This window comes from Pelophylax lessonae, assembly GCF_965119305.1.
Source record: "Pelophylax lessonae genome assembly, chromosome: 2".
NCBI classification, from domain to species: domain Eukaryota; kingdom Metazoa; phylum Chordata; class Amphibia; order Anura; family Ranidae; genus Pelophylax; species Pelophylax lessonae.
In genome coordinates this window covers 692223737-692247371 of record NC_138769.1, presented here as the reverse complement: position 1 = coordinate 692247371, position 23635 = coordinate 692223737, and the positions used below count along the sequence as shown (strand labels likewise).

The 23635-nt window shown below is 45.0% G+C and overlaps 1 protein-coding gene across 3 annotated transcripts in view; it reads right to left on the bottom strand.

Moving 5' to 3' along the window:
* Window positions 1-23635, bottom strand: part of NOX4 (NADPH oxidase 4) — a 428396-nt gene that overhangs the window by 361352 nt on the left and 43409 nt on the right. For 2 of the 3 annotated variants that reach the window (XM_082244521.1, XM_082244522.1), the window contains exons 3-4: window positions 23075-23185; window positions 4733-4817 (exon numbers count right to left, since the gene is read on the bottom strand). In XM_082244521.1, the coding sequence (XP_082100647.1) occupies window positions 4733-4817; window positions 23075-23185 (196 nt within the window). The remainder of the gene's footprint in view (window positions 1-4732; window positions 4818-23074; window positions 23186-23635) is intronic. The other variant, XM_082244523.1, reaches the window with a different exon arrangement.

Below are 23635 nucleotides of genomic sequence, written 5' to 3'. Positions count from 1 at the left end.
AGCCATGGCACCCTGCCAAAAAGAAATCATGGCCCTGCTGTTAGGCAGACAAGGCCCACCATGCATTTACCTAGCACCTACCTGTAGGGGGCTACATTTTCCAATGTACTGCGTACAGGTGTCCCACACAGGGACAGCGACGTACCTGTATGTCCCTGCCTGCTTCTGGGTTTAGTAGTGATTTTACACAGTGGGAGCCTTTCAGCAAGTCCAGGCCATTGATTCATGGCCAGGACCTGCTGATCAGCTGTGTAAAATCACAGCCCAGAGCTCTGTGTTGACCATCAACACAGAGCTCTGTACAGAGGGCACAATCTCTCTGTTTCTCATCCCTGCACCTTCTGGCACCTACGAGATCCGTTGGAATAATAGACGTTCCCGTTTTTACATGCTGTATACCGCTTAAACATCATGTGAGTACCCTATATACTATATACACATTAAAACCTTATACAAACAGGATTACGCTATGTGTACCCCCTTGTTTATTCACTGTATACTGTGGCTGGAGTTTCACCTGATATGCTACAATAAGTCGAGGATACATATCCATCTCCCCCCCGGTTACCATTTACAAGGATACAGGGATACAGGATTACCTGGGACCTTCCGGAAAAACCATCCCCCACTGTGGTTACAGTAATTTAACCCCTGCCTAACTCCCCTGTGTGGGGTTAGGCACTCCGGTGAGTGCAATCTATATCAGAGTCACTTTGGGCACCCACCGTTTTTTGGCACGCCTATTGCACGCAATTAGGTTGAAGCACTATATGAAGATTTTTCCACTTCTATATACGAACTATTATTTCTGATTCATCTACTATCTGGGACTAAATTGTGCAATATACTTATCAACATCCGTGTCATATAACACTGTTAATATTTATTTGCACAGGTCACTTTTAGAAACCTATAGCTGCACTGGGTCTAACACTCTTTAGACCACACTCAGCACTGGTCACTTTAAATACCACTATTAATACCTAAGATTTTTTTCAATCGCAAATTGCACTAAGCACTGGTCACTATTTACAATATAATTCACTGGATTGTTTTCATATTTATTCCTCAACCCTTTATTGGCACACTTTATATATATGTATGTTTATATGATCATATTTATTTGCTTGCACTATATATCACTTGGTCACTTTACTAGGCCAGTCATTGGAACCTAGATCACATCACTTAGTCACTTTATTTATGTATGTATGAAATACTTTTTGTATATTTTTATTGATTTATACTATTGTTAGAGTTGCACTACCAGTCAAAATGATATACTACTTCAAACATATATACATATTTTAATTTAATACATTCTACCTATTTCCAGGCAGCACCATCTCCCCTTCCCTTTTAGTTGAATTATTTCTGATATAACCATTGGTTATATTTAAGGGAGGCTGCAGTCTAGTTTTTAACCTTCTACCCATAGCGCGGGACCTTTTTACTTTTTTCTTTTCGTATCTTATTATGGTAGCTAATTTCCCGCCACTTCGTACTAAGGAATCAATGACAAAGTATGCCTGGGCAAAAGAGTTGCTTCAGAATGCCTATCGTAAGTGACATACCGTTACAAATGACTTGTCTTATACTGTTTGAAGGATAAGGTTGCCCAAGTCTAGGTCAACTATAAAAGTCAATTGAACCCAACTTGTCCATCCACTTTTCTAGACAATTTTCAATCACTTTCGACCAACATTCAATTGCAAAATTAATCAAGCTGGTCAGCTGGCTGATATTTAGTGGCCAAAAATAAATCACAATGGGCCATTCTTGGTCCACCCCACAGGGCCCAGAGAAAGGGGAAAGGATGGCGTGGCCGGGTATGGGTGTAACACGAATTGGAAAGCAGAAATGACCTAGTGCCTGAGTGAGAGGGGGGGTATACCTAAGGCTTTGCAGAGCAGAGTGCACACAATAGGCGCAAGTCAATATCATCTGTATAATGGACATCTCCTATGTGGCATATTTATACCTGGATCTAGCTTGCCTGATCTGGGGGTACAGCAAAAAAGTCAAGGGGGCATAATGTCAACAAACTATCATTGTATCCTTCCCTCTCTTATTTACCTACCTCTCCACATGGCTGCAATGAAAATCACATTTATTAGGCCAGTGTTTCTCAACCTTTTTATTAATCATGGCACCCTTTAAAAGTATACAAAATCCCGAGACACCCCAGTCCTAAACTGTATTTTTGGGCTGAAGGACATTGACATCTGCAATGGATGATAATGTCACCCACTCCTTGGCTTCCCCTTCACATCAGATTCCACTCATTACTTCAGAGTCAGCCCCCACATCACAGTCGCCCCATTACATAGCCAAGACTCCCCCTTTCCTTCAGAATCCCCCCTTTCCATTGGAGTATCTACCCCATCACAAAAGAGTCCCCCCCATCACAACAGTGCCCCGCCATCACAACAGAGTGTCCTCCCATCAAAACAGAGCCCCCCCATCATAACAGATTCCTCTCCATTACAACAGAGTCTGCCCCCCCCTATTACCCATCACAACAGAGTTTCCCCCCTCCTCACAACATAGTCCCCCCTTCACCAATAGCAAAGAATGATACTGTGCCTCCTGGTCTGCCCCCCTGCACCATGGAAACAAATGATGCCATGAGCAGGGCCGGATTAAGAGCATCATGGGCTTGGTGCTGAGGATTTTGAAGGGCCTTAAGGGCCGTGCCTTGGCATGCACCCAGAGGAGGAAGGGTGCAGCCATGCATGCCTAATTCCACATGGGATGCTGTCTCTGAAGCCCATAAACACATCCATGCATCGGCAACTGTCCCTCCTTGTCCGGCCTTCGTGCTGTGTGGGGAGGTTCTGAGGGAGCTGCCTAGGGAAGCGAGCATAGAAGCCAGACTTCTGTGTTTACAAGTGACAGAAGAGCGGTAACAGTGAATATGGCCAACCCGGGGCATATATAAAGGTAGGGGACTGGAGCTGCAGCTCCAATAGCCCCTACGTTAATCTGGCCCTGGCCATGAGGTTGATAGGGGCAAGGCACTGTGTAGCCATGGCAACTTGTGCATGCCCCCCCCCCCCCCCCCAGCCACTCTACGTCCCAATACTAATATCACTGTTCCTAGAGGGGGCACCACTGAAATCTGGAGGGGCCAAAGCCCACCCCAGCACCCCCCTGCCTGAAAACCTTTTCTTCCTTTAACTTTGTCACTCCTCATACACTTATTTTTAGCGTTTATCCCCGTGCACTTATTTTAGAGTTTAGAAATAACTGCTTACATTTACTGAATTCAGCACTGCTTTTATTGACTACATCATGCAATCGAAATCCCATTACACAAAATATTAAATAATAGTCAATTGTTGGCTTTCTGAAGAAGAAAAAAAATCTTGATGTGGTTGTATATCTTATTCCGACTGTTTCCATGGCGATGGTGCTTGCTATTTAGAACCCTGTACCCCCCCTTTTCCCTCACTCCCCCTCCTCCTTCCATCTTGTTTGCTGACTAACAGACTCAGCAGTGCAATAAATATAGTACGGATAGTGTAGGAGTTGATAAGGGAGGCTTGCACTGACCTCCACCGTGTCGCAAGGCATAATTTATCTCACAACATCCCCTAAAAGAGCAATCACTTCGATGCCAGCTATGTTTGTGAAGACATGAGCAGACGTTGCTATTACAGTTACCAATGCCTAATACAATGCAGGATTCCTACTTTAAAGGGCACTTGTATCTTCATTTTACCCTTACCTAAATCCATCCCCCCATCCTGAAGCTGTACTGTACACTCCATCAACCCTCCTAATTCCACCGTCACCTTTATGCATAGAATGCAAGGCGGTAAAAAAAACCTTAAGCCTTTATAATCATTTTAAAGCCACAATACACAAATAACAATTAAATACACAAAAATGGGGGGGGGGGGGGGGGGAAACATGAATACAAAGAACACATAAGAAATTATACTACCCTAACTAGGCAAAAATAAATAAATACCCTAAATAGGCAAAATTATTTAAAGCTATAGTACACAAATAACAATCAAATACACAAAAAGGCAAAAAAACTGAAATATAAAGAAAACTCAATTAAAGAACCTAAATTACCTTAAATAGCCAAAACTATTTTTTTTTTTTGCCAAAATCGTTCTGCTCATCCATAACTCCAAATGATCTGTAGAAGCACAGTGATCTGCCATGCAAATCGAAGAACATTTGTACCCATACACTTTTTTTTTTTTTTTTACTGTCAACCTGTGTTGCTCTTAGGGCCCTTTCACACGGGCGATCCGATCAGATCCGCCTGTCAGTTTTTTAGGCAGATCTGTTCGGATCCTCCATGCAGCTCTATGGGGCAGCGGATGTCAGCGGAGACACCTCCGCTGACACCCACTGCCATCCGTGTCCGATCCTGTCCGTGAAATCTGGACGGATGGAAAACCTGGTCGCCTGACAAGTCGCCGCGGGTCGCCTGCCATAGATTAGCACAGGACCCGTTCTAATAGGAGCAACACAAGTCGCTCCGACTTAGAAAAACGGTCCTGAGCTACTTTGGGGCGACCTGGAGCGACCTGCATTGACTTCAATGATATGAAGTCAATGCACCGCGACTTCACAGGTCGCCCGGCAAAGTCGGGTCGCGCCTGTGTGAACCAGCTCTAAAGGTATTTGTTATTAGTAACAAATAATATTAAATAAATAATAATAATACTAATAAATAATAAAACTAATAATCATAAGAATGGAATTTTACCTGTAAAAACACATATTGCAATCCCGCAAGCAGCATGAAATGATTTGTATTTGTCCAGCAATCTTCTAGTTTTTCGACTTACAACCTATAGAAAGACAATTTTAAACAAAGATGATGACCATAAATCAACTCCACAACTGAACTCAACATTCAAAATTACTTAAAACAAACCTTGAAAAATCTAAGAAGTAATCTCAGTTGTGCATTTTTTTTAACTCACATAACAGATTATGTATATACAGTATATCACATTTTTTCAGAACAAGATTCCAAGGAGCCTCTTGCTGTCAGCCGGCACTCCACCCTGTTATCTCCAAATATCTGAATGGAATACATTGTTCAGATGCCAATGGCCTGCCTATGAGACCATCCTAATTTTTTATTTACACAACTGCCCATTAATTTAATGATTAAGTTATTTACCATTCTTTGTTGGTTTATTGTCAGCTTATGCTATATGGAGATAATTTGTGGCTGGTGTATGAACCATAGGCTACATAGATCCTAGTCCAAACTCATTGTCACGAACCGGCAGGACTGGTAGTGGATCCTCTGGACCAGAGAGACGATGGCGCGGGTTGTACTAGAGGACCGGTTCTAAGCAGTTACTGGTCTTCACCAGAGCCCGCCGCAAGGCAGGATGGATTTGCTGCGGCGGTAACTACCAGGTCGTGTCCCCTAGTAACAACTCGATCTCTCTGGCAGCTGATATGGCGTGGTACACAGGGAGTAGGCAAGAGCGTAGTCGGACGTAGCAGAGGTCAGGGCAGGTGGCAGAGGTTCAAAGGCGAGATGTCGGTAGCAAGGATTCGGCAACAGGCAAAGCAAACAAACACAGAAGGGAAAGCTTTCACAGAGGCACAAGGCACAAAGATCCGGCAGGAAGCTGTGTGAGGAGAAGGTATTAATGAGCAGTGCACAGGTGAAGCCTAATTAAGTCAGCACTGCCTTTCACAAACCTTAACCCTTAATAACCAGTCTGGGCCAGGTACCAATCACCTGTGCACTGGTCCTTTAGATCTAAGAGTCCCGGTGCGCTGTGAACGCTTCGAGGCCAGCAGGGGGCCCGGAGCGCTGAGCGTAACAGTACCCCCCCCTTTGGTCTCCCCCTCTTTTTGGAACCCAAGAACTTGCGCATGAGGCTGCGGTCCAGGATGTTCTCCTCCGGCTCCCAAGATCTCTCCTCAGGGCCGCAGCCCTCCCAATCGACCAAAAAAAATCTTTTCCCCCGGATGACTTTGGTCGCTAGGACTTCTTTGACCGAAAAAATATCAGAGGTACCAGCAACAGGGGTGGGAGAAAGAAGTTTAGGAGAGAAGCGGTTAAAGATAGCAGGTTTGAGAAGGGAGACATGGAAAGAGTTATGGATTCGGAGAGAGGGTGGAAGATGGAGCTGGTAGGACACCTGGTTAATGCGGCTCTTGATTTTAAAGGGACCCAAGTAACGAGGGCCCAACTTGTAACTTGGGACCTTAAATCTGATGAATTTCGAGGAGAGCCACACTTTGTCACCGGGACTGAATTCCGGAGGAGCTCTGCGACTTTTATCAGCCTGGAACTTCATACGGGCCGAGGCCTTGAGGAGCGCTGAGTGGGTCTCTCGCCAAATAGAAGAGAAGTCCTGAAGGAGGTCCTCTACAGCTGGTACAGAAGAGGGAGCAGAGGTCCGAGGCAGAGGTGGCAGAGGATGACGACCACAGACCGCAAAAAATGGGGATTTATTGGAGGCAGAAGATTGCTTGAAATTGTAAGAAAACTCTGCCCAAGGGAGTAAATCCGACCAATCATCTTGACGGGAGGACACAAAATGGCGTAGATAATCTCCCAGAATCTGGTTCACCCGTTCCACTTGGCCATTGGACTGAGGGTGATACGAGGAAGAAAAGTCCAACTTGACTCCGAGCTGACCACAGAGAGCCCTCCAAAATCTGGAAACAAACTGCACCCCACGGTCCGAGACGATGTGTCTGGGAAGGCCGTGGAGGCGGAAGATGTGTAGAAAAAACTGTTTGGCCAACTGAGGCGCGGACGGGAGACCAGGCAGGGACACAAAGTGAGCCATCTTTGAAAATCGGTCCACCACGACCCAGATGACCGTCTTACCATGGGAGGAGGGAAGGTCAGTGATAAAGTCCATGGCGATGTGCGACCAAGGGGTCTCAGGAACAGGAAGAGGCAGAAGAAGACCCGCAGGTTTCTGACGAGGAGTTTTGTCACGAGCGCAGATCACACAGGATTGGACGAATTCTGTGACGTCTCTCTCCAGAGTGGGCCACCAATATCTTTGGGAAATTAATTGAAGAGATTTTTTAATTCCAGGATGACCGGCAAAAAGGGAAGCATGGCCCCACTTGAGAATCTGTAACCGCTGACGAGGAGGAATGTAGGTCTTGCCGGGAGGAAGAAGACGCAGGTCCACAGGAGCAACCGAGATGAGACATTCTGGAGGGATAATGTGTTGAGGAGTGGGTATGTCACCCACCACATCTGAAGAGCGAGAAAGGGCATCCGCCCTGATGTTCTTAGCAGCTGGGCAGAAATGAATCTGGAAATTGAAGCGGGCAAAGAAGATGGACCAACGGGCTTGGCGGGGATTTAGTCTTTGAGCTGACTGGAGGTAGGCTAGGTTCTTGTGGTCCGTAAAGATGATCACAGGGTGAAGAGCACCCTCGAGAAGATGTCTCCATTCCTCCAAGGCTAATTTAATTGCCAGCAGTTCTCTGTCCCCAATAGAGTAATTCTTCTCGGCGGAGGAAAAGGTTTTAGAGAAGAAGCCACAAGTTATGGTCTTGCCTCTGGATGACTTCTGAGTTAGCACAGCTCCGGCTCCCACTGAGGATGCATCCACTTCCAGATAGAATGGCTTGGAAGAATCTGGCCGGGACAGAACAGGTGCAGAAGCAAAGGCGGCTTTCAGGGACTGGAAGGCCTCTTCAGCGTGAGGAGGCCAGGTTTTGGGATTTGCACCTTTTCTAGTCAAGGCCACGATGGGGGCCACCAGGGTGGAATAATGAGGAATAAATTGTCTGTAGTAGTTGGCGAAACCCAGGAACCTCTGTATGGCTCGGAGGCCAGAGGGGCGTGGCCAGTCCAGAACCGCTGAGAGCTTGGCAGGATCCATTTGAAGTCCTTGGGCAGAGATGATATATCCCAGGAAGGGCAAGGAGGAACGCTCAAACAGACACTTCTCAATCTTGGCATAGAGGCGATTACTCCTGAGACGGGTAAGAACTTGTTGGACATGGACTCGGTGTTGCTCCAAATTAGAGGAAAAAATAAGGATGTCATCCAGGTATACTACTACACAAGTGTAAAGAAGGTCCCAGAATATGTCGTTCACGAACTCCTGGAAGACTGCAGGGGCGTTACAGAGCCCAAAGGGCATCACTAAGTATTCAAAATTACCGTCCCTGGTGTTAAAAGCAGTCTTCCACTCGTCTCCCTTTCGAATGCGGATCAGGTTGTAGGCCCCGCGGAGATCCAGCTTGGTGAAAATCTTGGCTCCTCGGAGACGGTCAAACAACTCAGAGATTAGAGGCAGTGGGTAACGGTTTTTAATGGTAATTTTATTGAGTCCTCTATAGTCAATGCAGGGGCGGAGCGAACCATCCTTTTTAGACACAAAGAAAAAACCGGCTCCAGCAGGGGAAGAAGACTTCCTAATAAACCCTCTCTGTAAGTTCTCACGTACATAGTCTGACATGGACTGAGTCTCTGGAGGTGAGAGAGGATAAATTCTGCCTCGAGGTGGAGTAGAGCCAGGTAATAGGTCAATAGGACAATCATAAGGCCTGTGAGGAGGAAGAGTCTCAGCTTGCTTTTTACAGAAGACATCCGCAAAACGGTGGTAAGTCTTGGGGAGACCTGGTGGCGGAGGAATTAGTGGGTCCCGTTTGATAGGAGCAGGCTTGAGACACCGGTCAGAGCAGGAGGAACCCCAACGCAAAATCTCACCGGTGGACCAATTCAGGACAGGACAATGGCGTTGCAACCACGGTAGACCCAGCAGGAGTTCGGAAGAGCAAAAGGGAAGAACAAAAAATTCCAGAGTCTCTGTGTGAAACACCCCAATGTCCATCCGCAGAGGCTGGGTGCGGTATTGTACCGTAGCAGAGAGTCTCTCCCCGTTGACCGTAGAAATGAGGATCGGCTTGGGAAGACGAATTATAGGAATTCGGTACTTGTCGACCAAGGAGGCGTGAATGAAGTTGCCGGCTGAGCCGGAATCCAAGAAGGCTGCAGCAGAAAAAAAGGACTTGGACGACAGGAACAACTGCACGGGTATGATGAGACGTGGAGAGGAAGAATCCACACCTAGTAATGCCTCTCCCACATTCACTAGGTGCGAGCGTTTCCCGAACGTTGGGGACGAAGAGGACAGTCCTTAAGGAAGTGCTCGGTACTAGCGCAGTATAAACACAGGTTCTCGTCTCTACGACGGCTTCGTTCTTGCGGGGTCAGGCGAGACCGGTCCACCTGCATGGCCTCCACAATGGAAGACCCAGAGACAGGTTGAGGTGGACGCTGGAACACAGGGGCCAGACGAGGGTAGCGTTTAGGACGAGCTCTTTCCTTTTCAAGATGGAGTTCCTCTTGTCTCTCGGAGAAACGTTTATCGATCCTGGTGGCCAGCAAGATGAGGTTACTTAGTGTAGTAGGCAGGTCACGTGCAGCAAGGACGTCCTTAATGTCACTATTGAGTCCCTTCTTAAAAGTGGCACAAAGAGCTTCATTGTTCCAGTTCAGCTCGGAGGCAAGGGTACGGAACTGGATGGCATAATCACCCACGGTAGAAGTTCCTTGGGACAAGTTTAGCAAAGCAGTCTCTGCGGAGGTAACTCGGGCAGGTTCCTCGAATACGTTACGAAACTCCTGACAAAAATTCTGGACAGATGCGGTGACTGGATCAGCGCGGTCCCAAAATGGTGTAGCCCAGGCCAGGGCCCTCCCGGAAAGCAGACTGAGGATGAAGGCTACCTTGGCTCGCTCAGACGGAAACTGGTCAGACAGTAGCTCGAGGTGAAGAGAGCACTGAGACAGGAACCCTCGGCATAATTTAGGATCTCCGTCGTACTTGTCCGGCAGAGACAAGCGGATTCTGGACCTGGTGGCAACTGCTTGTGTGGGAGGTGCAGCAGATGCTGACAGAGGAGCTGGCTGTCGCTGAGTTGGCAGGAACTGCTGAAACATAGCGGTCAGCTGAGCCAACTGTTGACCTTGCTGGGCCACAACGGTGGTGAGGTCCGCTAGGCTTGGCAACGGAACATCAGCGGGATCCATGGCCGGATCTTACTGTCACGAACCGGCAGGACTGGTAGTGGATCCTCTGGACCAGAGAGACGATGGCGCGGGTTGTACTAGAGGACCGGTTCTAAGCAGTTACTGGTCTTCACCAGAGCCCGCCGCAAGGCGGGATGGATTTGCTGCGGCGGTAACTACCAGGTCGTGTCCCCTAGTAACAACTCGATCTCTCTGGCAGCTGATATGGCGTGGTACACAGGGAGTAGGCAAGAGCGTAGTCGGACGTAGCAGAGGTCAGGGCAGGCGGCAGAGGTTCAAAGGCGAGATGTCGGTAGCAAGGATTCGGCAACAGGCAAAGCAAACAAACACAGAAGGGAACGCTTTCACAGAGGCACAAGGCACAAAGATCCGGCAGGAAGCTGTGTGAGGAGAAGGTATTAATGAGCAGTGCACAGGTGAAGCCTAATTAAGTCAGCACTGCCTTTCACAAACCTTAACCCTTAATAACCAGTCTGGGCCAGGTACCAATCACCTGTGCACTGGTCCTTTAGATCTAAGAGTCCCGGTGCGCTGTGAACGCTTCGAGGCCAGCAGGGGGCCCGGAGCGCTGAGCGTAACACTCATCTGAGCGATATCACAAGGGAAGTGTATATGTGCAGCTTCAGCGTGGGGAGTGCATTATGATTGACCCCGTAAAGTGACAGTTTTCTGGCGGGATCAAATCAGATGGGTTCAGACTAGGATTTAAACATGCCCGAGCTCAGGAATCTTGTAATCCTTGCATGCATTGTTATCTATTTTGGTTAAGAAGGCTTGCAAGTGGTGCAGGCAGGGCAGCTGATAAGTCAATACAGCCAGCCCTCCTGTACGGGGCCTGGGCCCCTAAGTAGGAGTAGGAGTGGCAGCTGTACTGTCTTAGGCCCCTTTCACACATATGGTCCGTTCAGTTCAGTCACGTCAAATGTATTAGTTTTCCATCCATTTTTCATCCATTTTTCATCCATTTTTCATCCGTTTTTCATCCGTTTTTCATCCGTTTTCATCCGTTTTTTTTTTTTTACATCCACTACCAATGCAAAAACGGATGAAAAACAGACCGTTAGTCCGTTTACATCCGTTTTTCGTCCGATTCGTTTTTTTGACAGATGAAAAATAGGGCACTCATCCGTTCAAAAAAACAGACATTGACGGAAGCGGAAAAAATTAATGTTAACAAATATCCGTTGTCATCCGTTTTTACATAGAGATGCACTGATGTCCTTTTTCATCCGTGAACAGATGGATGAAAAACGGACAAACGGACCGTATGTATGAAAGGGGCCTTACTGCAGACACCAATCCCATTCTGCCTCCCCCCGTAGGGCTGCCAGCTTCTCCTCCTCCCCCTGGCTGCACTGCAAGGGAAGTGGTTCTAGCACATGCGCCCCTTCCATCTGCTGTCCGGGCCCCCCTGTGTGCCCCAGCGCTGTCGGCTTCCCCTCCTCTCTCGTTGCCAGCTGCTGCGGGCACACAGGGGGATGTTTCAGGGTGGAGAGCAAGAAAAGGGGCAGGTAAATATGTAGTTTACTCTGTACCAATCACTCCTGTGTCCATTCATTACTGAAGCATAGTAAGTTGTGTTTAATATGCCTTAGTTTGTGAATGAGCAGGAGGCCTCGGAGCGTTTCCTATTAATTCATCTGTGCAGCTGAGGCTGCAGAGAAAGGGACTGGTAAATCTATGTCAGTTTTGGCCGGAGGGGGGGGGGGAGGGCTGCCAGGTAGGCTGTATGGGGCCCTTTGATTTCTAACAGCAGGAAAACAACAAGAGAAGGGCGCACCGACCTTGTGCATTACCACTTAAAAGTTTATTAAAATCAAAGAAGGGTAGCGTACAATATACTCACAAATGTATGATATGAACAAGCATGCAGGAAATGGGCACTCAGTGGTGATTTTGGCTCTGAGGAAGAGGGTCCTCCCTCGAAACGCGTAAGAACATCAGGTTTTGAGGACACCATCACGCTATCCAGCAGTAGAGAAGTGTCCTGGAAGCGAGCGGTGCCCATTTCCTACATGCTTGTTCATATCCTACGTTTGTGAGTATATTGTACGCTACCCTTCTTTGATTCTAATAAAATTTTAAGTGGTAATGCACAAGGTCGGAGTGCCTTCTCTTGTTGTTTTCTTACAGTGCCTTTTGGATACCCTTGGTCCTGAGGGGGGCAGCAAGACCACTTATTTTGTGTCATAAAACCGCCTAGAACATTCACCTTCCCGCATACTACTCGAGCGCAGGAGAGATATTGTTATTTATAACAGCAGCCTTGGGTGAGGGACTCCTACTTTGGAGCTGTAGGTTACCATTGCAAATCAAATTCCTCATGTTCAGGGCTCACAGTACACTCAGGAAGACAGACAGGGTATATATGTAGAGAATTCTTGATGCCTGCTTTTAACCACTTGCCGACCGCCGCAAGTACATATACTGCGGCGGTCAGCCCCTCACAGGCAAAGTGACGTATGGGTACGTCACTAGCCTGTGAGGCTCTGGGGAGCGAACGCACGCCACCGGAGGTGCGCTCCCACTCGCTCACGGACCCCCCACGCGTTTGCCCGGCGGACCCGATGTCCGCCGGGCACTCGCGAACGTCCGTTAGAGCGGGAGAAAGGCAGGAGGCTGATGTAAACAAGCCGCCTGTCATTCTCCCCTGTGTAAGAATGGTTGATCACTGTTCCTACACCTCAAGCCACAGCCAATCACAGTTAGAATCACGCCCCTAGGGACACACACAACCCCTCCCTCTCAAATAAAGTTAACCCCTTCACTCCTTCACTGCCAGTGTCATTTTACAGTAACAGTGCATATGTATAGCACTGATTACTGTAGTAATGTCACTGGTAACCCCAAAAGTGTCAAAAATGTCAGTCAAGGGTCCAATCTGTCCGCCGCAATGTCGCAGTCCCGCAAAAAAAATCGCAGATTGGCGCCATTACGCGTTAAAAAAAAAAAAACAACAAAAATGACAAAAATCTTTCCCTTAGATAGTAAACGCAATAACTTTTGCGCAAACCAATCAAAATACGCCTTTTGCGATTTTTATTACCAAAAATATGTAGCATAAAACAAATTGGCCTAAAATGTTAATAAATTTTGATTTTTACATTTTTTTGGGGGAATTTCATATGAAAAAATGTGAAAAATATTGTTATTTTTGCAAAATTGACGCTCTTTTTTTGATTATAGCGCATGATCAAAGAATCGCACAGGTGATCAAATACCACCAAAAGAAAGCTCTCTTTGTGGGAAAAAAAGGACATCAAATTCGTTTAGGTACAGCGTCGCACAACCGCGCAATTGTCAGTTAAAGTCACGCAGTGCCGAATCGCAAAATACCCCCTGGTCAGGAAGGGGGTAAAATCTTCCGGGGCTTAAGTGGTTAATGATTTAGGTTACTTGTACTTCTTTGCTTCTGGCACAGGTCTACTTTAGATACCCACATTATTCATCAAAGTAAAATCTCCCTATCAAGGCAAAATAAATGGCCGGCATTTGAATGGCATTAGACTATCCTCACGGAATCTGCGAAATTGTGGACTGGAAAAACCTAATGCAAGACTTGGTAGTATCATCAGCAGGAGGCCCAAGAGATGACATTTATACAGCTGGCTGGTGTAGAAGAGGCAGGTTTTGAGAGGATATGTGTAATTATGCACATTGTCATGCAAATCCTTCCTGATGTTATCCTTGTTTGCCAGATCACACAGACCTGTGACCTTCACATTTAATTAAAACACATGTACAGTGCATGAGGTCAGGCTGGCAGGTTATGAATGAGTATTAAACAAATGAAAATGTGCATTACCTGTATTTAACCATACAATAGTTGCTTAAGCTGATATCCATTGTGGTTTTTAAATGTTTTGGATAAAACCCTTAAAGGTCTAGTCTCGGTGGACAGCCTGTGATCCTGAAGCAGCTGCTTATGCTTGTGTTTGTCCATATTTTGTATTAAATGTTCGCACTTATGGTATGCCTGTTTTGTATGTAAAACAAATCTTCAATAAAACCCTATTATGGAAAAAAAAAAACATTTTGGATAAAGTAGGAAATGGGTAAAACCCCATGCCCATTTCTTGTCATCTGTGTCCCATTGGGTGAGGAAAACGCTGTCTAAAAGTAACAATACATGGATCAAAATTTGTCCGGTTCAGCAGGGACTGGCCGAATTTCAATCCACGTATGGGCTGCCTGGTTGTGCAGTAGCCGATCTACTTCTGTACAACAAGCCTGTTGGGTTTTTCCCAAACGATCAGTACCACCAGCCATAGCCAACAACACTGATCAATGTGTTTTGATGGTGGAGAAGGCTCTCAGCTGTCAGAGCACAAAAGCACAGTGGGAGGGATTCCCCATCAACCTCCAGAGTGTAAAAAGGGGAATCGGGTTATTTTTCTTTTTTTCGGTCTACATGCTGGTTAATAAATTTATGACTTGCTTAAAGCGGAGTTCCAGCCTCAAAATCGACATAATCGATTTTGGGCCATCCACTTGCTCTTGGTCACCTGAAAAACAAATGGATAGTTACGATTTTTTTTTTGTTACTTACCTTGTTATTGAAGAAAATATACTCACCATTCTTCCACTTCCTCCCTCTGTGGCCGCGGCCCGCGCCGTCACTTCCTCCTTGCATTGATTCCTGGGAGCTGAATGTCATCGCCCCCAGGAATCAATGCGCCTGCACAGACCCCGCTCGTCAGTTCCGGTGCGGGCGCGTCATTCCCTGCTAAACAGATTCTGGGCATGCCTAGAAGCTGTGGAGGGATGACGCACCCGCACCGGAGGTGACGAGCGGGGCCGGTGAAGGCGCATTCTGGAAGAAGAGGACATGGAAGAGGACGCAGAAGAGTACGCGCTGGCTTCAGGTGCCCACATCCAAGATGGCAGTGCTGGAGAAGAAATTTTCAAGGTAAGTATTTCTTCTAAAAGGTAAGTGCGACCCGACACAGTACAGAGGCTATCCATTGTGGAATGTACTAGCCCTGACTGTCCCGGGGGTATTTTTAGCTTAATTTCACCCCCGTGGCCGGAACTCCACTTTAAGTTGTTAACAGAACAAGTGTGTCCATTTGAAGATGTGCCATCTATTCCTGTGACAACTCAGCTTTTTTAAAGGGAGTGCTCCTAATCTCAGCTTGTTACCTGTATAAAAGAGACCTGTCCACAGAAGCAATCAATCAATCGGATTCCAATCTCTCCACCATAGCCAAGACCCAAGAGCTGTCCAAGGATGTCACGGACAAGATTATAGACCTATATATACCTACTGTCCCGGGGGTATTTTTAGCTTAATTTCACCCCCGTGGCCGGAACTCCGCTTTAAGTTGCTAACAGAACAAGTGTGTCTATTTGAAGATGTGCCATCTATTCCTGTGACAACTCAGCTTTTTTAATTTCCCTCCCGGACAGTCTCAGTGACAATGGTCACTGCCCTAGGACAATGGTCACTGCCCTAGGACAAAAATGAAAGTGAATCTTCCCAACAATGACACAAAGTGAAAAAAAAAATACAGAAGTGCTCCATCCAACAAAAATTGCCTTTTTAGCCTTTTGATGACGATAATGTTGAAGCTATTCCTGTTTTTGCGACAGCTTGGATTTTCCCCCATCTGTTTGGCTGACAGGGGTCACGGGACACAAAGACTGCATCTCCCTACAGAGGACACAGACAGCAATAAAAATCTAACAGGGTTCCCATTCCATCCAAAACTAAGAAGTAAAGTTTTGGCTTTAGATAGCTACTTTTAATGAGTTTAATATCTTACTACTGAGAGAATTGAGCACATGCTAGCAGTCACCTCATTAGAATGGAGCTACATTTTTGGCAGCTCAATCGTGGTGCTAAAATCACAGCAATAGGTCACGACATAGAAAACAATGGTTCCCTATTAAAGAAGGCCCTAATTTTTTTTTTATTATTACACTGTTCTGCCCCCAATAGAAAAAAGTGCATGTAGTACTTTGTGTCAACTTCCTTTGTGCTGCGGAAGGCTAGCTACATGATCGGACAGCATGGCCTTCCTTCCCCCTCAGCCAGCCGGAAGTGCAGCTAGCAAGGAGACAGCTGCATTGATAGCTGGAACTTATTTATGGCTCCAAGAACTTGCCGGAGACAAGTGTAAGCAAGAAGGATGGGAGGCTAACATGTTCCTCTGAATTTTTCTTGATGGCACTCGTCTTGGGCAATTTTCTGGATCCTTGCACACTGCATTGTCGGAAGGTCTTAAAGGGAGAGGGTGAGTTCTGTCTGACCACGTAGCTACAGTGCGGAAAAACAGCATTGGATCCCCTGCTGATTTTGTACGTTTGCCCACCGACAAAGAAATGATCAGTCTATCTTCATTCTTTATTTTAATGGTAGGTTTATTTTAACTGTGAGAAACAGAATAACCACAAAAATAGAAAAGCGCATTTTAAAAAAAGTTATAAATTGATTTGCATTTTAATGAGTGAAATAAGTATTTGATCCCTTATCAATCAGCAAGATTTCTGGCTCCCAGGTGTCTTCTATACAGATAACGACCTGAGATTAGGAGCACTCTCCTAAAGGGAGTGCTCCTAAGCTTGTTACCTGTATAAAAGACATCTGTCCACAGAAGCAATCAATCAATCAGATTCCAATCTCTCCACCATAGGCAAGACCAAAGAGCTGTCCAAGGATGTCAGGGACAAGACTGTAGACCTACACAAGGCTGGAATTGGCTACAAGACCATCAAAAAGCAGCTTGGTTAGAGGGTGACAGCAGTTGGTAATATTATTTGCAAATGGAAGAAACACAAAATAACTGTGAATCTTCCTCGGTCTGGGGCTCCATGCAAGATCTCACCACGTGGAGTTTCAATGATCATGAGAACGGTGAGGAATCAGCCCAGAACTACACGAGAGAATCTTGTCAATGATCTCAAGGCAGCTGGGACCATAGTCACCAAGAAAACAATTGATAACACACTACGTCGTGAAGGACTGAAATCCTGCAGAGCCTTCAAGGTCCCCCTGCTCAAGAAAGCACATGTACAGGCCCATCTGAATTTTCCTAATGAACATCTGAATGATTCAGAGGAGAACTGGGTGAAAGTGTTGTGGGCAAAGGAGACCAAAATCAAGTTCTTTGGCATCAACTCAACTCAATGTTTTTGTAGGAGGAGGAATGCTGCCTATGACTCCAAGAACATCATCCCCACCGTTAAACATGGAGGTGGAGACATTATGCTGTGGGGGTGTTTTTCTGCTAAGGGGACAGGACAGCTTTGCCACATCAAAAGGACGATGGACAAATCTTGGGTGAGAACCGCCTTGCCTTAGCCAGGGCATTGAAAATGGGTCGTGGATGGGAATCCCAGCATGATAATTACCCAAAACACACGGCCAAGGCAACAAAGGTGTGGCTGAAGAAAAAGCACATTAAGGTCCTGGAGTGGCCTAGCCAGTTTCCAGACCTTAATCCCATAGAAAATATGTGGAGGGAGCTGTAGGTTCGAGTTACCAGACATCATCCTCAAAACCTTAATGACTTGGGGAGAATCTTCAAAGAGAAGTGGGACAAAATCCCTCCTGAGATGTGTGCCAACCTGGTGGCCAACTGCAGGAAACATTTTACCTCTGTAATTGCCAACAAAGGTTTTGCCACCAAGTACTAAGCCATGTTTTGCAAAGGGTTCAAATACTTATTTCACTCTCTAAAATGTAAATCAATTTATAACTTTTATGAAATTTGATTTTCTGGATATATTTGTTGTTATTCTGTCTCTCACTGTTAAAATAAACCATTAAAATTATAGACTGATCATTTCTTTGCCAGTGGGCAAACATACAGAATTAGCAGGGGATCAAATACTTTTTCCCTCACGGTAGCCTTCCACAGCACAGACAAGGGACAAAGTATTACATTAGGAACAGAACACTGTAATAATAATAATAATTAAAAAAAAAAGAAGTGAGACTTCTTTTGGGTTTTAATCACTTTAAGAAGGATTTGCCCCCTTAATGATCAGGCCCTATTTTGCGATTCGGCACTGCATTATTTTAAACGGACAATTGCGCGGTCGTGCGACACTGTACCCAAATAAAATTGATGTTCTTTTTTCCTCACAAATAGAGATTTCTTTTGGTGGTAATTGATCACCTGTGCGATTTTTATTTTTTGCTCTATAAACAAAAAAATTGCGACAATTTTGAAAAAAAAAGCAATATTTTTCACATTCTGCTATATAACAGTCTCAAAAAAAATGTAAAAATCTAAATTTTTTATCATTGTAGGCCAATTTGTTTTCTCCTACATATTTTTGGTAAAAAAATTGCAATAAGCGTATTTTAATTGGTTTGCGCAAAAGTTATCGCGTCTACTAACTACGGAAAAGTTTTATGTAATTTTTATTGTTTTTTTTTTTTTTACTAGTTATGGCGGCGTTCTGCGATTTTTTTGCGGGACTGCGTCATTGCGGCGGACAGATTGGACCCCTAACCGACATTTTTGACACTTTTGGGGGTACCAGTGAAATTACTACAGTAATCAGTGCTAAAAATATGCACTGTTACTGTAATAATGACACTGGCAGGGAAGGGGTTAACAGTATAGGTGATCAAAGGGTTAAATGTGACCCTAGGGGAGTGATTCTAACTGTGGGGGGGGCGTGGCTTCTGAGATGACCATAGAGACATGTGACCCTATATAGAAGGATCACAGGAGCTCTGTGATCATTTCAGGAAGAAGGATGGTTGGCTGTGTTTACAACAGCCGACCGTCCTTCTCTCTCAGCGGGGGAACGATCGCGGGTGTCAGGCGGCAATCGGCAATCGGAGCCACCTGACACAAGCATTGGCTTACCCGCTGACGATTGGGGGGTGGGAGTGCGCCCCCTAGCTGCCACCAGGCAACCAACGTACCCATGCGTGGTTTTGCCAGTAGGAGCCACTCTGCAGCCATATATATATAAAGTAAGCGGTCGGCAAGTAGTTAGAAACAAAAATTTCAGCTCATTTACCCTTACATGTGATGTCTGTAGTTTTCACTTTTAAGGCTTTTTTCCTTTATTTTATTTTCAATTTGGTGCTACTGCCAGTAACACACTTTCTGTCCTAGAAAGAAAACACTATACTGTATCTATTGAGGAGCAGTCTAGGACAAAAAATGTTTTAGGATTACAGAACCCCCACCCTTGCCATACTATGGGGGTGCTCAGTAGTTTACAGAAGCAGTTTAAAACATTATATGAGTTTTTAGCCCAGCAGTGTCAGGCCATTACAGGTATGTAGGAGTTTACTGGGTTTCTAGGATGAAAAGTTATTTTTTTAACTTATCAGATAGAACAAAATGCTTTTAATGGTATAGCAAATACAGTAAGCTCATTGCTAGAGTGTACATACATTTTATATTCATATACTTACAATTCACTATTCTAATATCAAAATACATTACACCAATCAGTGGGTGAGTTAGTATAATTATGCAGCTAAAAACCCCAAATGTAACACAGAAGGGATGAAATGGAATGCCATCTGAATGATGGGTTTAAACGTTTAATTTGTATTCCTAGAGCTTCTGGCGAGTACCCTGTTTTCCCAAGTTTCTTATGATCTTTATAAGCACTGATAGTTGCAATAAAAGTTTAAAAAATAGCAGTTTGGAGTACGGTATTTCAACTTCTATTGGATTATTCTCAGCTGGAACTGGCTTATGGCTACGTGACAATGAAGCCAATGAGTCTAAATCTGCAGCAGTAGCTCTCTTTGATTTATAGGGCATTATAGTTTTATGAAAGGACCAGTAAACCCAAAAGTCATATTTTAGAAAAAAAAAAGCAAAGCTTGATGTGCTGAGTTAGCCCCAGACTTGTTATATGATATTCCATCATTGAAAAAAAATATTATTTTGGTTATGAACTGTTGTGAGAACAGACTGGAAGGTTTGAAGTGAACACATCTATTCAGACTTTTCTGAACATATAGGTGTGTACATACAGACCTCTGGGGGTCTTAGAGGCCGCTAAAACCGCCACCCCTAAAGGACAGTCTGGTACACAGTATGTTCTTTTCCTTTTAGAGACACCTGTGATAGGGTTATCTTTTTGGGGTCCCATTTGGACCATCATCACAGGAGTCAAATATTTATGCTGCTCGGAAGTGTGCTCCTGCTTTTCCTTATGCAATATTGATCACAGCTGGGCGCGTGTGTGGAGACCTCTTTCTTCCTCTTTTTCTTCCCATACTCTTTATGGGAATAGCACCATAGAGTCCCTGCTACAGCTTCTCTAAGTAATATAGACATGTCTCATACAGTGGCGATCCGGCTTTAGAAACCGTTCACTAGTGGCTCATTGCCTCTCTGTATATGGGATCATACCTGCTTTCAAATTGATATTGTGAAATCCTCTTCACCCAGAAGAGAGAAGAGACGCCTGAGAGGGGACATGATAGCAATTTATAAATATCTCAATGGTGATCTCGGCATAGAAAAACAGCTATTCAGTCGAAGGGATTGCATGAGGACTCGAGGGCATACAATGCGATTGGAGGAGAAGCGTTTTAACCTCAGGCAATGTGGGGGGTTATTTACTGTTAGGGCTACAAGATTGTGGAATTCTCTATCACAAGAGGAGATTTCTGCGGGAAGTATGGTGGCTTTCAAAAGACTCTTAGACGTACATCTCAAGGATCAGAACATTCAGGGGTATGCGAGATGATTACGGCCACACACACCTACACAGGTTGAACTGGATGGACTATTGTCTTTATTCAACCTCACCTACTATGTAACTATGTAATATTCCCTGAGGAAGCCAATAAGGCGAAATGCATCGGATACCCTAACCTTGTGCAATCACCTGGGGCATCTATCTTGTGCACCTGTGTGAGGCTGGACCAGGGAGGGTGTTAACTTTGAGGTTTTGCTGCTCAGTGATTATAGTACTCTAGTCTGCATCTCCCCAAGGTAATACTTAAACTCTGGCCTGTTAGTGGGCCCTGAGGACCGGAGTTGAGGACCACTGCTGTATGGTATTTTATCATTGCTATGAATAAAATGTAATTCTTTTTAAATTTTTGTGTCAGTGTTGTCACTTAGAGTGGGCTGTCCAGCACCGGTATAGCCTCTTGTTTCTTTACAGTATTTTTTTGGCTATAGTGTGAAGGAACTTGAGTGGCCTGGACAGAGTCATGACATAAACACAATTGAACATATTTGGGATGAAGTGGAATGTTGATTGGGAACTATGTCTTCTCATCCAACATCAGTAGCTGGCAAAAAATATTCTTTTGTGTAAATGAGCACACATTTCCACAGGCACAATTCAAAAAGTTATGGAAAGCCTTCCCAGAAGAGTGGAGGCTGTTATAGCTGCAAATATAGATGTGGGGGGGGGGGGGTGAAGGTTGGGGAAACTACCGATTAATACCCATGGTTTTAGGATTGGATGTCCAGTAGGCTTTTATTGGTGTGATGTAGAGAGAATGGAAGGGAAGGAATTGGACTTTATTGGCACCGGTATTAAAATTTTATATTTTTTTATTGAAATATTCACAAAAACACATCTATGACAAAAATACAAAAAAAGGGGGATAAAAAGACCAACATACAATGTACATATAATGCAATAAGGCGGCAAAGCCTCAAAACAGTGTGCAAATCGCATAGCCTGTCAGGTACTAATAATTGTAACAACAATCACATATATTACAGAGTAACCTGTGTTCATGAGGCGGCCATAGAGAAGGATGATGACCGTCTCTAAAGGTCGTCTGTACAGAGTGGATACACAGATGTTAGGTTGAATCCCAGCTGCCCTACATGTTTCGCTTAACCTAGTAAGCTTCTTCTGGAGCATGTGGTGAAAACAAACATCTGAGAAAGATTTCAGGTGATAAGACCTTGTAATAGACCAAGCCTGGTAGGCTAGAAAGAATACCGAGGGGGGTCAGTACGCTGTGGTTGGAGCGAACTGCCTAATACAATTGCCGGAAATAACATAAGACAAAGTACTTCATATGACATAGATACAGATCAAATCGAGGGCTCACTGTCATGGAAATCCGATCCCAAAAAGGGATTGTGTAGAGGGGCCGGAGGAAAGGAAAGCCCCGACCTACAAATCCAAACAAGGGCAGGCGAGGTGGGTACACCTCCTATGCCTAGGACCCAGGTGTATTCAGGCACGAGTATGCTGCCAATTCAGCGACCGTGTGTATACCCCCCCCCCCGGATGGGGATACCGCCTCCGGGTATACACACGGTCGCTGAATTGGCAGCATACTCGTGCCTGAATACACCTGGGTCCTAGGCATAGGAGGTCTTATGTTATTTCCGGCAATTGTATTAGGCAGTTCGCTCCAACCACAGCGTACCGACCCCCCTCGTTATTCTTTCTAGCCTACCAGGCTTGGTCTATTACAAGGTCTTATCACCTGAAATCTTTCTCAGATGTTTGTTTTCACCACATGCTCCAGAAGAAGCTTACTAGGTTAAGCGAAACATGTAGGGCAGCTGGGATTCAACCTAACATCTGTGTATCCACTCTGTACAGACGACCTTTAGAGACGGTCATCATCCTTCTCTATGGCCGCCTCATGAACACAGGTTACTCTGTAATATATGTGATTGTTGTTACAATTATTAGTACCTGACAGGCTACGCGATTTACACACTGTTTTGAGGCTTTGCCGCCTTATTGCATTATATGTACATTGTATGTTGGTCTTTTTATCCCCCTTTTTTTGTATTTTTGTCATAAATGTGTTTTTGTGAATGTTTCAATAAAAAAATATACAATTTTAATACCGGTGCCAATAAAGTCCAATTCCTTCCCTTCCATTCTCTCTACTCTACAATTCAGGATGTGGCACCCTTAACTACCCCCCTTTTTTGTGCGCCTAGACACCTTGCGACCTAGGAGCGCACATATAAACTATTTGATTATATTGGTGTGATGTTCACTGACAAACATTTTCACTGTGGCATCTTGGTGAATATTGACTTCAATAAGGAACTGCCCACCATCATGGATATGAAGCCCTTGTAAAGAAGGTATCAATCTCTGAAATGTTAAACTATAACATAATAATGTTCTTACCTTTCTCCTACCACGCAGGGCTGCCAGCAGCGTTCGACACATGGGCAACAGGACTAAACTGCAGTTCAAGTTGAGGACAGAGGCGGAAGCCCTGCTTATACACAATCCTAACTGGACAAATAGAACATGCGTCAGAGCGGGATTCAAAACACCACAAAACACAATTTGAGAAGAGCAAATCAATAGAAACTCAGATCTCTATATCCTGCAAAAGATGTCAATTTTCTGTGAAATTGCTCATGCCCATGCCCCCTTCCTAGACAGCTGTCGATGAAACTAGAACTGGATGAGGTTAAGTAGCGACGTGTGGCCTCTGCGAGCCTCTGAAATGTATTCTCTCTTCTGATTTTAAAAAGGGAAAATCACAGGAGGCACAGCAGCAAATAGAAAACAAATTACTGTTTCTGCTATTCATTGCAGCTCTTCACATTACCCAGTCTCCGACAAGTTGCGCTTATTAGGTTTACACTTCTCCAGCCAAGGGGAATTTAAGAAACAATTTTTAACTTTTAAAGAATCCTAGTTTGCCCTCTGCAGAGTTTAATTATGCCTGTGAATACA